At 42.4% G+C, this 17,234-nt stretch overlaps 1 protein-coding gene across 4 annotated transcripts in view; it reads right to left on the bottom strand.

Annotated features, from left to right (window-relative positions):
• Positions 1–6,630: 6,630 nt before the first annotated feature.
• The window catches only part of LOC117667640 (cGMP-dependent protein kinase 2-like), a 47,195-nt gene continuing 36,591 nt past the window's right edge, over positions 6,631–17,234 (bottom strand). For all 4 annotated transcript variants that reach the window (XM_087883355.1, XM_087883356.1, XM_034421149.3 and 1 more), the window contains 7 exons: positions 13,524–13,613; positions 12,134–12,275; positions 10,380–10,543; positions 9,484–9,600; positions 8,122–8,184; positions 7,174–7,249; positions 6,631–7,070 (listed from right to left, as the gene is read on the bottom strand). In XM_087883355.1, coding sequence (XP_087739481.1) covers positions 6,984–7,070; positions 7,174–7,249; positions 8,122–8,184; positions 9,484–9,600; positions 10,380–10,543; positions 12,134–12,275; positions 13,524–13,613 — 739 coding nt within the window. In that variant the 3' untranslated portion in view covers positions 6,631–6,983. The remainder of the gene's footprint in view (positions 7,071–7,173; positions 7,250–8,121; positions 8,185–9,483; positions 9,601–10,379; positions 10,544–12,133; positions 12,276–13,523; positions 13,614–17,234) is intronic.

The raw sequence follows: 17,234 nt of genomic DNA on the forward strand, positions 1-17,234 counted from the left end.
GGGAAGGGAAGGGAAGGGAAGGGAAGGGAAGGGAAGAGAAGAGAAGAGAAGAGAAGAGAAGAGAAGAGAAGAGAAGAGAAGAGAAGAGAAGAGAAGAGAAGAGAAGAGAAGAGAAGCTGCACTGGCTCCCGGTGGTTTTCTGAGTGCGCTTCAAGGTTTTGGTTATCACCTTTAGAGCGTTCCATGGCTTAGGACCTGGTTATTTACAGGACCGCCTGCTACCAACAATAGCCTCCCACCGACCAGTACGCTCCCATAGAGGGGCTCCTCCGGGTGCCGTCGGCCAAACAATGTTGACTGGCAGCCCCCAGGGGGAGACCCTTCTCTGTGGGGGCACCTACTATCTGGAACGAGCTCCCCCCAGAGATACGGAGGATCCCGGATCTGCGTACCTTCCGTCGCGCGCTTAAGACATTCTTATTTCATCAAGCTGGCCTGACCTAAATTTCCCCCTTTTTAAATGGGAATTTTAAATTTGGTTTTAAATTATTGGGGTTTTAAATTTGTTCAGCCAAATTATTTAATTTGTTTTATTTCTATTTTAAATTTTGTATTTATATGTTTTATTCTATGGCTGTTCACCGCCCTGAGTCCTTCGGGAGTAGGGCGGTATACAAATTCAATAAAATCAAATCAAAAATCAAAGAGAAGAGAAGAGAAGAGAAGAGAAGAGAAGAGAAGGGAAGGGAAGGGAAGGGAAGGGAAGGGAAGGGAAGGGAAGGGAAGAGAAGAGAAGAGAAGAGAAGAGAAGAGAAGAGAAGAGAAGAGAAGAGAAGAGAAGAGAAGAGAAGAGAAGAGAAGGAAAGGACCTTGGAAGTCTTCTTGTCCAATCCCCTGCTCAGGCAAGAAACCCTATACCATTTCAGACAAATGGTTGTCCAATCTCTTCTTAAAAATTTCCAGTGTTGAAGAATTCACAATTTCTGGAGGAAAATTGTTCCACTGGTTAATTGTTCTGTCAGGAAATTTCTTCTTAGTTCTAGGTTGCTTTTCTCCTTGATTAGTTTCCATTCATTGTTTCTTGTCCTGCCCTCAGGTGCTTTGGAGAATAGTTTGACTGCTTGATAGCTTGACTTCTTTGTGGCAACCCCCGAGATATTAGAACATTGCTATCATGTCACCCCTAATTCTTCTTTTCATTAAACTAGACATACCCAATTCCAGCAACCGTTCTTTATATGTTTTAGCCTCCAGTCCCCTAATCATCTTTGTTGTTCTTCTCTGCACTCTTTCTAGAGAATTTTCCAGTACATCTTTTAGGCAACGGATCCTTCCTGACAGCAGAGATGTTTGGCAGTGATAGATTTCTTGAGTTTTCAAAGAAGATGTGAGTGTCTTTGCTGGTGAGCTTCACAAAGCCTCTTGGTGGGCTACTGCACATCTGGCCACCAGGCCACAAATTGTGGCAGGGCTTCTGGTTGATATTTATATATACAACAATTCCCCTTCTTGCCCCTCCACTCCAGGTGGACTCTGCATTGATTGTTAGGAATCACGTGTATTCTAGCAACATAAATGTGATTTTGGATAACATATATTAAATGTTTTGCTTCCCAGCAATTATTTGTTGTTAATAAGTCTGTACCACCAAAACAAAAGCATTACTTTTTTTTCTTTTTTCCTGTTTACCACTTTCTGATTCTCTTTGTGGAAATTTTTTTACAATTGTGGAAGTAGGTTTTAGCTATGCTTTCCTACTGTGGTTGTTTAGTTTTAAAAAAAAAACACAGAACAATAAAAAAGGTAGCCAGAAGGGCTAAATTGAGAAAAAGTTACTCTTCACTGTTCCTTTAGTCTGACTATATACATACTAGATTAGAGCTCTCAGCCATGAGTTATTGAGGAAAGAGATTGAATTGTGGGTTGAACTGGTAAACCAAGGCACAGTTAGGCCCAGGGACAGAAACCAGCATTATCTTCATGGGAGGAAAAAAAATGTGAAAAGGGAATTATTATAAAGATGGCTGATTGCCTTTCATCTCACTTGGCCTCTTAATCCCACAAAATTCTCCCTCCTCACCTGAGAGCCTCAAGAACTTATTTGAGAGTCTTGAAACCAAGCTATCTGAATTTTCCAAGTATATATTAGAACTGAAATACAAACTGGAGAACCTCTATGTTGTCAGATAGCTATACCATTACAGATGTCAACTAGTTATCAATCAGTGGAGAAAGATGTGGGAGCACCTATCAGCCATAGAGTTTAAGAAAACATGTTGATTGCTTTTAACATTTCTGGTGGGGTTATTGATGGGGAGTTGTTGCTGATGGGGGTAGTAAATTTGATTCCCCATTTTGGTATGAAAGGAACCGTACGTAGCCCAATACAATACCTGTAAGGTTAAAAATAGATCAGCCTCTAACTGTAGCCTAACAAAAACGCTCCCCTATTACATCCACCAAGCTCACCTGGATAGGGAGGCAGGCTATGTTGTGGTCTCATATATTAGGGATATACATCTGGTGGGACCACAAAAAAGGCCTTCTTGGTGGTGGCCCTTTCTCTATGGAACATCATTCTCCCAACATATGATTGGCCCCCATCGTGTTGCTTTTTTGAGAGGCCCTAAAGATATTGTTTTGTCAGAGAACCTGGGAATCACGAATGGAGATGGAGCTGATCAAGTGACTGATTTGACTGCATTGCTGCTGCTATGGGGGAAACAGGTAGTGTGGGTTTTTAATGTTGCAAGCCACCCAGAGTCACCTGTGTTGGTTGGGCAGCCATATAAATCTGTATAGTAAATAAAATAACATACAATTGCTTTCTAGTCTAGTCTCGTGTATTGTGTGAATTGTGCCCTCTGGCAGTGCCTGATACCTTCATTGATACCATAGATTAAAGGACCAAATTCAGGAATCCATTAGTTTACACAGCTGTCTGCTGTGGTTCAGTTTTTAAATGCTTAGAGAACAAGGGAAGAATACAGATAAATTCAGATTTATGCCTCTGAGTGAGGTAGACTTCTTTTCCTCATGCAGCAGATAGTATATTATCTGGAGTGTGAAATAAACCCAGTTTTAACAATACATTTCTGCTTGTTTCGTCTGCTCATTGGAACTAAAAAGACAAAAGGTCAGCTTCTGCACACAGAACATAATACATTATTATGCATTTCAGTAGACAATCTTTTCAGATCTCAAAAACCTAAGCGAAGTTGGATTTGATTAATACTTGAATATCAGTTCCACTAGAAAATATCAGAGTTGACTGCTCAACTGAGAAGTCTAGAAAACATCCTGGAAAAAGGCAATGGAAAAACACTATATTGCCAAAAATTAATATATTCATGTCAGTGAAAATGTCAGGAGTCGGGCTTGACTTGAAAGAGATTTTATCTTCAGGGAGAAATGATGCCATATATTTTCACACAGGTGCTGAACCAAACAGATTTTCAACTTGATCTAAGAGGACTCTTAATTCACTCCAGCAGCCCTTTTTATCTCCTTGATACTGGTTGAAAAAAAATCTAATAGATCAAAGTATGTATTATTGTTAGTTCTTAGCAATATTAGGAATCAGAATATTTGGCCATATAACGGACACCTGGGGCAGAAGATACAGATTGGAATTCAATGACTGAGATTTGTATGAGGATAGATTAAAACCAGCCAAGGCTATATTCTTACAATACACACGACTCAGGTTTTTGTGGCATAGTGTGTTGTGCAAACCTGATCTGTTTCATTGGTTTTTGATTCAAATTATTGTGTGAGCCCAGAAAATTGGTTAATTCAATAATCAAGGTACATTATGTGAATGTAGCTAGTGTTTGTTTCTTGGGGGAAATTTTGAGATGAATTCAGTCACAATATCCTTTATGTTAAAGCCCTTTATGTACTTTCCTAATCTCTTTCTTAATTTTGATTGACATCCCTCCCTTGTCCTACCACCATTAGCTTCTCTCACGTTTGACAACCTTTCTCTTCCCTCTTTCTTCTTGGCATGTTCAATTATGCAAATATCTTCTCTTTTCCAATGCTACCCATTTTTTCTATCATCCATCAGCTTTTGTTCCTTTCCGCTGAATTCCAGAAATGTGCCACTATTTATTCTTGCTCTTTTAATGCTCTTTCTTCTATCTCTGCTCTTCAGCACTTCTTCTCTGGCTTCCTTCAGGCCTTGAAACATTCCTCATGAGACTCACCAATGACTTAATCATTAGTGCAAACTGAGAAGGCTCTATGTAGTTATAATATTTCTTAGTGTTCTCCTATTGATGGTACTGTTGATCATTTTTCTCTACTCAGTCCTATCAATTCATTAACACTCCATGATTCCAACTTCTGTTGTTTGCCGTATTTGCCTTAATTGGATTTTTAATATTCACAGAATGGGAAACATATTCCTCCACTTTCTTCCTTTCTGTTGAGGCTCCACAGAGAGCAGCTGTTATTCTCCTTTTCTTTCTCTGCAGATCATTCTTGACGGCCTCTGAAAATTCAGTGATTTTCAGTTTTGTCTCTGTGAAGGCAATTATCTGCATATGTATGATTGATTATCTGCCATCTTTACTGTTCTCCTCTCATTAATTCTACACTCCCAATCCTTTTTTAATACTCAGTTTAGATTATTCATTATTGTTTCAAGCTTAGCATATTCACAGCTAAATTCTTTCTTTCTTCCAAAACTCACTTCCTTGTTTACTCCTTTTTTTATGGACAATATTGCCTTCACCATACTGAACAATTGCTTTCCCGCTTTTGTTCCAGCCTGATTTTGTAATAGGGATTTTGTTAAAGGCCATGCTATCCCTTTATATTGCAGTGGACAAAGTGAAGCAGCAGGAACGATGTTAATGGTCCAGAATGAGAAAGGAGCAGAGTTGGACCAGAAATCTAGCTGAATGGCATCCTTTCCTTTCAGCAAAATCTCTAATCCACCTCTACTATCCTAATTGTAGTTTTAGATTTAGACTTACTAGTCCACTAATCAAGGGACCTCAAGAAATAGCTAGTAAATAATCAAGCTTTTTCTGCAGTAGTTGATAATTCAGATCAAAGGTGGCCTCCTTGGGCTTGCCAGCAAGTACAAATAGCAATAGCACTTAGACTTTTATATTGCTCCATGCTGCTTTACAGCCCGCTCTAAATCAGCATATTGCCCCCAACAATCTGGTTCCTCATTTTACCAACCTAGGAAGGAAGAAAAGCTAAATCAACCTTGAGCTGGTCAAGATTGAACTCCTGGCTGTGGGCATTTTTAGCCTGCAATACTGCATTCTAACCACTGCGCTACCATAGCTAACTACCGTGCCACCACAGCAAATGACATTCAACAATGACAAAGACACTATAGTAAGGAAAGGCACCACAAGAGTTAAAATGCTCACTTGGGAAATGAGTGATTGATAAGAGACAGTCTCTTCAGGCATGCTGACATGTTTGTCCTCTCTCTTGGAAGAGGTGAAACATATGCTATTTGTTCTCTGTTGCAGCTTCATGTAAGTAAAGACATATTCCAGACATTTCAAGAGTTTAGCTTCCGAATTTAGAGAAAAGCTGGGATTAGCTCAACTCCGTGCAAATAAATGAACACAACAGCATGGATATGGGAGGCTTTTGTTTCAGAGTAACTGACATCAGAACAACCGAACATGTCTTTATCAACCTCCCTGTGCCTACTGATATTTTTTTTTTAATTATTTTTCTACACTACAGAAAGATTATTTACAGAACTGGAGGAATACTAGTATAGTTCTTTGAAAAGAACAGCAAGACAATACTCACTAGGTCCATTTACATAACTTCTCTCACCCCTTTCAAGAACTGTTTATTCAGAATCTGGTTTTGGTGGATGATAATGCTCAGGGGAAGGAATGTGTGTGCTGCATAGAAACCTGAGAAATAAACATGTAGTGCAGAGGTCCTACTTGTAATAACACCAATCTTTCATTAATTTGGTAGCAGAAATCTTATTATTCCAAGTATAGAGCTCCAATATATAGGTGTACCCCTCATGAATTTAAAGGCCTGATCAGATTTGGGCAACCTATGGGCCCACTCGAGACCCTCAGCCTAATTTCAAATTCCTTCTTGTGCAAGGCATCAATTCAGATCTCTGATCTTTACTCTGTGTGTGTGTGTGAGAGAGAGAGAGAGAGAGACAGAGAGAAAGAGAAGATGCTGCCAGAAAAAAAAAAAATTGGTATCCTCATCCTAAATTCTTGCCCCACCAGGGGTGGGTTCTACTTACCTTTACTACCAGTTTGCAACGGGATAGCACTCGTGCGATTGCTTTGCTCGCGCACCTTGTTTCTGCACATGCGCAGATCGCCAATGATGACATCCGTAGTGATGGGCAGAGCCTCCCACCAGTTTTACTACTGGTTCTTGCAAACCGGTTCAAACCGGGGGTAACCCACCACTGCGCCCCACCCTTTCTTCAGTATCAATGCTCTGCATCCCCCCCACTTCCCCTCAATCTCTTTCAAGACAATGTAGCCGAAAAAAGTTGCCCATCTAAAGAGGGAGTGATCTTTAAATCTAAGGACTATAAGTAGAAAAGAATTAGAATCCAGACTGGAGATCAGTCAGTCGCCCCTCCCCCACCACGCCCGCGTGTGCGCACACACACACACACACACACACCTTGCCACCATGTCTGATTCATAGAAAAGAGGCTCAGGCTGTCCCCTGAATGTATTTATTCCCCACATTGAGCAGCACAACACAGGAAGACAACCATCCTCACTCACAGTGACTTTGCCCACTGCAATAATCTGTCGGGCGAACCCGAAGACCAGTGGGGAGCGAGACAACAGGAGGGGCAGTCTAGTCTCTGCCAAGCACTGAAGAGAAAGGTAGAAAGGCAGGAGGACAGCAAGGCAACAGACCCCTCTTCAGGGGCATCTGGTTGTAGGAGTGGGAGAAGTTGCTGGGGTGACTCAGGTCTCTCAGCTATGCCTCCAAATACCCATCCAGTCCACGGGACCTATAGGGAGATGCCTCTGGTCAGGCCTTTCCCCTGCAGTCCCAGAAACTCAGAAATCTTCATCCCAGCCGGAGAACTCCTCCTCAGGCAGCTGCCGTGAAACAGAGTACCGCTTGAAATTGGTGTAAGGAAAACCCTGGAGGAAGAACAAGAAACAAATATTAAGAACAGGAGCAGCTTCCCAACCTGTTTGGTATGGGAAAGCAGAAGGAAAGTGCCCTTGAGGGCCATTTTCATACCTGCTTGAGCAGCACTGTAGTGGGAGCCTCAATCTGACGCAGTGCCAGCTTCTTCCAGGAAAGGGAGTTGAACCACCTGAGGATAAAAGTGACTATGAACTGCAAACATCTAGACCAGGGGTCTTCAACCTTGGCAACTTTAAGCCTGGAGGACTTCAACTCCCAGAATATTGGGAGTTGAAGTCCTCCAGGCTTAAAGTTGCCAAGGTTGGAGACCCCTGATCTAGACCACTGTTTCTCATGGCTGGCTGGGGAATTCTGGGAGTTGAAGTCCTCCAAGAAACACTGGTCTAGAATACTAGGATTCAAAGCCAGATAAATGAAAGTAGCTGTAGACCTTTTGCTATAGATGCAATCTAGCATACTTCATCACCAGTATGGTTGCTTACACTCTCCAGAACCTCAGATATTATTGGTCACTTTGAACCTCTCCCTTTAACTCTGGACTCTGTCCCCAATAGCCATTTTGATACAAGTTTGAAGAAAAAGTGGGCACTTTTTCATGTAATGCCAGATCTTTCATAGGCTTTTTATACTTCTGGATTTAGCACTCCTTTGGAAGATGGATAGATTAATTTTCTGAGTTTAGCACTAGAGCTGCAGACTTGTGTTCAAAAAACAGGACTCTGGTAGGCCATATGCAAATAAGAAACCACCACAATGCAAAGAACAATGATTTGATCATTGTTCTCAAATAGTTCTCAAAAACAGTTCAGTAGCTCAAATGAGCATTATGCCTTTGAGTGACAATAGGGAAGATGAACGTCTGGAAATACATCAATCTTCTTACCAACTTCTATACATTTTGAATTACTCCTCAACTCCATCCTATTTTTCTATAGAATATGGTCCTTTTTTATTACTCCTGTGCCACCTTTTGGCAGAGACGGGTTCTACAATTTCAGCTGGTAACTTTTCTCTGCCCAGGATTCTTCCTTATGAACGTACCTGTGCTTCCGAATGCCCCGAATCCCACTGCTGGTATTGCCCAGTCTCTGCCCTGGTCGACGCCTGCCAAGGGGAAAGGAAGGGAAGAAAAAACCAAGAGTGTTTTCTTAGCATATGTTTGGTGGGATAAATTGGTATAGAACAGGTAATGAAATGATTGGATTCTTTTTCTTACAAGAAAAGGTTACTAGCGTTTATGACTTTTTAATTTACAAAACAAAAAGGAGGTAATGATATGGGGTTGGGGAGTGTCAGGATCGAAGTGTATAAAATGATTAGAATAGACAGAAGTGATGTTTTCCTCCCACTTTTACAATGTTAGCACATGTGTATCTTCCACTCAGTTTCTGACTCCCGGCAGCTGCCTGGAAAAGTCCTTATGGTTTTCTTGGCAAGGTTTTTTGGAAGTGGTTTGCCATTGCCTCCTTCCCAGGGGTGAAAGGGAATGACTGGCCCAGGATTCCCCTCCTCACATTGTACCTAAGGTGGGTCTCAGTGTCTCCTGGTTTCTAGCGTGAGGGGCAGAGGTGGGTTTCAGCAGGTTCTGACCAGTTCTGGAGAACCGGTAGCGGAAATTTTGAGTGGTTCGGAGAACCGGTAGTAAAAATATTGACTGGCCCCACCCCCATCTATTCTCTGCCTCCCAAGTCCCAGCTGATCAGGAGGAAATGGCGATTTTGCAGTATCCTTCCCCTGGAGTGGGGTGAGAATGGAGATTTTGCAGTATCCTTCCCCTGCCACGCCCAAGCCACACCCACCAAGCCATGCCACGCCCATCAAGCCACGCCCACAGAACCAGTAGTAAAAAAATTTGAAACCCACCACTGGTGAGGGGGATCTTTGTGCTCTCTGAGCCTTGCTTGTTTTCTTGCCTATGTTTCATCACCCAAACTAGCGATGCCTTAAACACTATACCAAACTGCCTCTCAGTTATACTACTAGAAGTGGGGATTGTTTTAGCTGGACAGTAAGAAATTCAAGATGTCTCTGGATATCACCCAGAAATTATTATCTTTTGTTTTTCATGGGAGCTTTTCAGAGGCATGATGGGCATTTAACCAATTCTTTTTATGTTCATGCTTCCTGCAATAGGTGCCCAGAGGCCTAGACTGTTCAAACTATTGGGGTTATTTTGCTTTTGCTAAATTGCAGTTGACACGGAAACCACAGATTAATCTGCAAGCAGGGGAAGTACCGTTATTAAAGCCCTCATCTACACTTTCCACTATGTTCTCGCTGCACCAATTTGTCTAGTTTGAATTAGGTTGAGCATGGTTACCCACCCGATTTCTTCCTTCATTTTTATTTAGGGCCCTGTCTGCACTCATATTGATTGGAATGAATGCGATCAGGGAGTCATACCTGCAAAGCTTGGCTACAAGGGAGCATGCAGCCTCACTGACAAAGGCAGGGAAAGAGAAGACACCATCCATGATCCTGCTGTATATCTTTTGAGGTTCAGTACTGTGGAATGGGGGTCTAAGAAGGAGGAGAAGAAGAGAACAGAAAAACATGAATATATATATAGATACTATTCTGGGACAGATCCAGCCACTTCCTCACAACCAGAAGTTCGTCGTCAGTGATATTCACTCTTCCACTTGTCTAAATAGCATCACCAGAAGGAATAATCCTTGATATGTCCCAACAGCAACTGTAATTGAATCTCTACTACTTCTGCCTATATTGTCAGCCTGGTCAACTGGACTCTAAGCAAATCCAATAAATGGCTCTGGAACCCCATTCAGAATCTATGGTGCATAGTTGATGCTTTGTCTCTCTTTCTCCAGTTCTTGCCAATCCCCCACCCCCCAAACTTCTCCTCCCTCATCAATTACTTCTAGGCAGGGGTGAAATCCAGCAGGTTCTGACAGGTTCTGGAGAACCAGTAGTGGAAATTTTGAGTAGTTTAGAGAACCGGCATATATCACCTCTGGCTGGCCCCAGAGTGGAGTGGGAATGGAGATTTTTGCAATATCCTTCCCCCAAGAGTGGGGGGGGGGGAATGGGGATTTTGCAGTATCTTCCCCTGCAGTGGGATGGGAATGGAGATTTTGCAGTATCCTTCCCCTGCCATGCCCATCAAGCCATGCCCACCAAGCCACACCACAACCACCAAGCTACGCCCACAGAACCGGTAGTAAAAAAATTTGGATTTCACCTCTGCTTCTAGGGGAGAAGAAAGGAAGAAGATGCACCAGGAAGTAGTGTGAGCGTCCCATTGCTGAATGCCTGGAGAAATGCAGAGACAGACTTACCGTCCTACAAGCATTTCAAAGATGAGCACACCAAGTGTCCAGAAGTCCACAGCATAATCATGTCCTTCATGGCGCAAGATCTCAGGGGCCAAGTACTCAGGAGTCCCACAAAAGGAGTAAGTCTTCTCCCCACGTCTGAGTGCCTTGGCAAAGCCAAAGTCCACCTATATAAAAAGTGGGGGGGGGAATAGTAGGTAGGAATGGAGGACAGAAAAATGACACTTGTTCTTCAGCTGAGTCCCACTGCCCCCATCAATCTATATGTATATAATGTTCAAGTCCCAAAATCTTTTTATTCAGAAAACAATGCAGAATTCTACAGATGACCAACAACCTGCATGGCTTTAAAAATATTAGAAAAATAAAGGAAGTGGAAGAGAGTTCAGGCATTGGTGGGAAAGTAAGCTTTTCTATTTAGAGATACTCTGACATTTAAAAAAAAACCCCACCTAACTGCAGCAGCGAAGAAAAGCAAAAGAGAAAGCAATTTTCTCCATGCATACTTGAAAGATTTACACCTGGCCATTGTGGACAAGTACATGCACCAGGGACCCCCGATAGCACATTTGTACCACCCCCAGAACTGGAAGCTGAACCTCCAAAAATAATTGATAGGGTCACAATGAAAACTACATTTAATTCTATTTCATTGACACTTAGATATAATTAAAAATAGTTGATGGTTTTCAAAGTGTGTATTTAATAATGTTTTTCCGTCTGTCACATTGCAAATTAAAAATTGGGAATTGCTTTTGGTGGTCACTAGGAGTTACATTCCAGGCTGAGATTGGACTGTATGTGCCCTGAAGCCTCAGACTGTCACTGTACATTTCTGTAGCTGACTTGCTGCTTCTCAGGCAAACCCACTTTCAGAAAGGGTCCAGGGAAAACAAATTACAAAAAAGTCACAAACATCCAATGGATAAGACAATCAACCTCAGAGATATTTTATATGGGGGTGGCTGCCTCCCAAGTCCCAGCTGATCGGGAGGAAATGGGGATTTTGCAGTAATCTTCCCCTGGAGTGGGGTGGGAATGGAGACTTTACAGTATCCTTCCCCTGCCATGCCCACCAAGCTATGCCACGCCCACCAAGCCACACCCATAGAACCGGTAGTAAAAAAATTTGAAACCCACCACTGCCTCATACCCAGGGCCGGATTTTCCTATAGGCTAACTAGGCTTCAGCCTAGGGCCTCAAGATCAAGAGGGGCCTACATTCCCTACATTCAAATTGTTAGCAAAATTAAAATTACACTTTCACTATAGGTGAAAGGGCCTCATAAGTGGAATAGCCTAGGGCCTCTTTTCATCTAAATCCGGCCCTGCTCATACCATACTCCAGGGGTGGGCAACTATGGCCCTTTTATGACTTGTGGACTTCAACTCCAAGAATTCCTGAGCCAGCCATGCTAGCTCAGGAATTCTGGGAATTGAAGTCCACAAGTCATAAAAGGGCCATAGTTGCCCACCTCTGCCATTGTCTATCAGTGGAAACCCTCACATCCTCATGAGCTTGTGGAAAGAAAAGTCACTGGTGTTTGTTTTCTAGGAGCAGGTTGGAGGGGTAAACAGCAGGTGGATCCACAGATATCACCATTGGGACAAAACACTTGGGCTGAACAGCACTGTTGCCGTAGCTGAAGAACAGCTTGAAATCTGGACACAATGTCATTTCCAGCTGTTTTCAGCATGGCAGATAAGCAGCTTAGGGCCGCTGTGTGAAAAATGCTTTATTTTTCAACCTCTGTTACCAGTTTTATGTAGCCTTTGGCATCCAACATGAGGTTCTCAGGCTTCAGGTCACGATACACAATGCCCTGTCCATGCAAGTAGTCCAGAGCCTCAACCACACAAGCAGAACAGAAGATGGCCACGGGTTCTGAGAAGCAGCGACTGGAAATAAAAAAGGATTCAAGTGGTAGAATTTATATCTATTGTCTGTTCTCATACAACATACTTAACCCAGAACAATCATACCATCTTTCCCTGAAAATAAGACCCTGTCTTATATTTTTCTGAACCCCAAAATAAGCGCTTGGCCTTATTTTCGGGGACATCTTATTATTTTGGGGCATGTGGAGCAAGATGGGACTCCTCTTGCCATCTTAGCTGATTTCCAGCTCTGCGTTTAAATATTTTTGGGGAGGGCTTATTTTCCGGGGGGGGGGCTTATTTTAGCACATGCGCTCAAAAGCCCGATTGGGCTTATTATCAGGGGATGTCTTATTTTCGGGGAAACAGGGTAGATCTGTGACTGCATTTGATTCCATATATTGTGCAAATCCAGAAAATGGATTAGTTCAATAACCAGGTGATGTTAACACAATTTGAATAAAAATGATCCCATATTCAATCCATGTTATCTCCAATTTGGGCCAGGAAAACCTCTATGTACCTTCTGGGATGCTGCTGCTTGAGGTAACTTAAGCAGCTTCCTTCATGAACAGGATGAAATGGGAAGCCGCTTCATCAGCTCCATCTTTTCTCTACTGCCCATCCCTCACAAGCAATTGTATGACAGGGCTCACCCCACTGATTAGACTAGTTAAAGTGGAGCTGAGTTTTCACAATTAAGCAAATTGTGTGGATCTTCCTATTATTTTGGAATGTTGTTTTATGAGTATATTAAACCATAATACAATTCTTTAGGGGTATAACATGTTTCTGGGAGATAGCAATTGACCTACAACATTTTCAGTTGTTCCCACAAACTAAGCCATTAAAAAAAAATCTAACCAAAGTTCACACTGAGTCACATGTTAGTTCTTTATCTGACTTGGTTAAATATATCATACTGACACTGTGCTTTATTAGCCAAGTTTTAAGATTCAGTATGTTGTGTGAACCCATTCAATATCTACATGGAAAGCTTGAAATAATCCAAAACTTAGATGGTTGTAATTGAGGGCACTATAGAGAGGACAGTTTGGGACTCTTCCTTGGCACTGGAGCATTGGGCCAGAAGTGTGTATCCTAAGTGGAAGGTATTTTTTGTGGACCAAGAAGCGAAACTTGCAAAACGTATGGCCCACAACCTCCTTGACCCTGGAATAACTGGTATAGACATGCAGGTGTTCATTTTCTTCCCCACCCTTCCATCCTGCCCCACACTGCCCAAGTCCCATGGCTGCATCTTCATACACTTCACGCAGCTTGGCCCATAGCTCGCCTCCTTGGCAGAACTCCAGCAGCAGGTAGACATGGCGGCTATCTCGAAAGGTTGAAAAAAGCCTAGGGAGGATAAAAGAGGGCGAGGAGAGATGGACAGAATTAGTCCCAGTGGTAGCAAAGAGAACTGAAGCACTTTAGATCAATCAAGAGTGGACAGGACAATCCACATTCTTCTTCAAAGCCCCTTTGCCTTATTAGGCTTCAGGATAACTCCCTGCAATAGCATCGCTTCACTAAAGCCATCAAGCTCAGACAAGGCACTTTAAGAGGAAGTCATTTTAAATCTTGGAGCATGATCAAAAACAATCCCTTCTTCGCTTTTTCAGCTCCTGCAGAGAATGCTCCTCAGGCTACTTTTGCTTTGCAAAAGCATTTGTACAGCTCCACAGCTGGAACAGACTGTGGTGTTTTGTTTAATTGTGTGTTTGACTACAACAGTGTTTCTCAACCTTGGCAACTTTAAGATGCGTGGACTTCAACTCCTCGATTTCCCCAGCCAGGATGAAGCAATAAAAAGAGCAAAATGCACAAGTACAACACTATTAACATCACATTTACTGAATAGGGTAAGTTCTGAGTTTCTTGGCCACTACGTGAATGTAAATGAATATATGGAATGTAAATAATACATTAAGTATTCTACAGAACCCCAGGGTTAATTAAAAAAAAAATTTTTTTTTGCTTTAATTTATATGCCGCCCTTCTCCAGAGACTCAGGGCGGCTTACAATGCGTTAAGCAATTTAGCTACTTATGAAAAATCTAATGGAATGCTAAGTGCCATATGAACATAAATTGTCTTCCAACTGCCAAGGTAGTTGCAGACATAATAATTTCAGTTTGTGAGGGTTTTTTCCCCATAATCCCCTATTTTATTGTTCTTTCTCAAGCTGGGATAGGCAGTCAATATTATAGAACAGGGCTGTCAAACTCACGGCCTTCAGGCTGGATGCGTCACACACTGGCCACACCCAATTTAGCGAAGGGGGGGAGTCATGATATGTTACATGACAACATCATGACAAAGCGAGTTTGGCACCCCTGGTTGTAGAAGAACCTGGGCAACGTTTAATCTGTACGGATTTCAACTCCCAGAATTCAAACCCCAGTCCTTACTTGCACTGATGATGTTTGGGTAATTTGGGTAAAATGAAACATCGACAAGAAAATAACCAAGCTCAGGGAGCACCAAGGACCCCTCAATTCTGAGAGTTCTATTGAAGAATGAATTAGGATTTGAAATGATCTTACAAGCAACAAAACTGAATGCAAGGTAGATAAATATGACATTCTATGTTAAGTTATAAAGTTATTGTAGGATTAAAGGGGTGTCTGGGTGGAGTACTTGTGAAAACTTGTGTTTTCCAGTTAGATGGACAGTAACCAGTAGCAATTTCAAAATGTATTGCATCTGACACACTTAACCAAGCATACTATTGGAGGCCAATCAAACGTGTCACAGGAGCAGGATCAACTTGACATCTATTGGCAAATTTAGGCAGGAATGAGCCAGGGGTGAAATCCAGCAGATTCTAACAGGTTCTGGAGAACTGGTAGCGGAAATTTTGAGTAATTCGGAGAACTGGCAAATACCACCTCTGGCTGGCTTCAGAGTAGGGTGGGAATGGAGATTTTGCAATATCCTTCTCCCAGGAGTGGGGAGGGAATGGGGATTTTGCAGTATCCTTCCCCTGCCACGCCCACCAAGCCATACCAACAGAACCGGTAGGGAAAAATTTTGAATTTCACCCCTGGTATGAGCATGTCTTCTTCCTCTTTAATTCTGTAGTATGCTCCTCCATAACCCTTTTTTTTCCTCCTCCAACCCTGCAGAAAGCTGAAAGGCTTGAGGTCTTCTGAAAGAGGAGATTCTGGCTCTTTTATAGCCCCAACATCCACATGTTTGAAAAGTTGATCACCGGGCTTATGGAGATTCCAGGATTGAAAGAGAAGTTCTCCCTACTTGACCAGTGCTTATTTAGTGCTCCTTCAAAACTCTATTCATCCAACTCTATTCATTTCAATTCAATTTGAATCAATTTCTGGCATGGTTGGTGGATGGTTTCCCACCGTTTGACAATGTCCTGAAAAGACGGTAGCAAGGTCAGAGAATTTACTCAATCGTTTTGAAAAATGTCCTACGTAAGACAAAAGAGTTCTATGTGAACTCAAGGACAAGTAGATTGTAGTTTAACTTTCCTTTGGGGAAAGCCATTCATTAATGAAGAAAATAGCAGAAACATTTGAGGAAACTTAATTTTGGCATGCTTGAGCTTGATTTTAAGGGAAATGGAAGCTGGATGCAATTGAACACATATTTGAAACTTTAAAATACTCAGAACAATGATAAATAGGGCTCAGTGGCAAGAGAAACGACAGTAATGGGCTAACGAAAAGGACCTCAAGAACGGAGGACCTCTAAATGGAGATGCTTAAAGTGCGCCTGCAGGCTATTGAGAAAAAAATTAAGGACAGGAAACAAAAAACCCTTAGTGAAGTTCTGAAAATAAAAGAACACAAACTGAAGCAGTAAGACACATAGGCCAGCAGATACAGTCAGCTAGCCTGGGTTTAGAACTGTAGGAAGATTTGTAGGAAAGCTAAACTTTGGAATGGTGAGATTGGTAAATGACGCTAAGAATGATTCAAATACTTCCTTAAATATTTAAAAATAGAAGGAAAACAAAAGATATGCCAGCTGCTCAATAAAAAAGGACATAGTAACCAGGGATGGGCTGCTGGGGATTCGCAGGGGTTCAGGAGAATCTCTAGCTAAGATTCTGTGCAGTTCAGAGAACCCCCAAATCCCACTCCTAGCTGGCTCCACCCATCCCACCGCGCCCCTCCCAGGAGTCCCCACGTGGCTTGTTTTGGATGCAGGTAAGTGTAGGGCGTGCATGGAGGCTCGAGGAGGGCGAAAAATGGGCCTACCGGAAGTTCAGGAAGGCCGGAAACGGGCCTGTTTCTGGCCTCCATAGGGCCTCTGGGGTCTGGGGAGGCCATTTTCACCCTCCTGGAGGCTTGAGAAAAGCCTCCGGAGCCCAGGGAGGGCAAAAATGCCCCCATCCCACCATGGTGCAGGAGGCTGACTAGGCCACACCCACCATGGCCACGCCCATCCAGCAACCGGACAGAGAACCCCTTGCTAAAAATTTTGAAGCCTATTCCTGATAGTAACAGACAATAAGAAAAAGGCACAGTTGATCAACCATTAAAGAAGTCCATCTTCTCCAACAAGAGGGTTTGTCTTTCAACATTTTAAACTTAGCAACTTCAAGATGTGTGAACTTTAACTCCCAGAATTTCACAGCATGCTGGTTTGGGAATTCTAGGTGTAGAATTCCACACATCTCAATGTTGCCAAGGTTGAGAAACACTGCATTAGATGTTTCCCTGGTATCTCATTCACCACTATAGGAATTGTGGGGTCCTATTAATCAAGGGGGTGGCTTTTTTACAAAATCAATTGATTTTTATCTTAATTCTCTTTCCTCTTAGCTGCTTTCTTTCAAACTCTTACAAGCTTACCCAAGCAGTCTATTAAAAAGATCACATCAAATAAGTCACAAACGGTGTTGGCTAATGGCCTTGTACTTTCAGAGCTGATATAGCAACCATTACTCATCTTTAAATGCTACATGTACTCTAATGAGACTAACTACCAAAAATATATCCAATGAAA

The sequence above is a fragment of the Pantherophis guttatus genome, chromosome 1, assembly GCF_059756535.1.
Source record: "Pantherophis guttatus breed Tessera chromosome 1, ASM5975653v1, whole genome shotgun sequence".
Lineage (NCBI taxonomy): Eukaryota > Metazoa > Chordata > Lepidosauria > Squamata > Colubridae > Pantherophis > Pantherophis guttatus.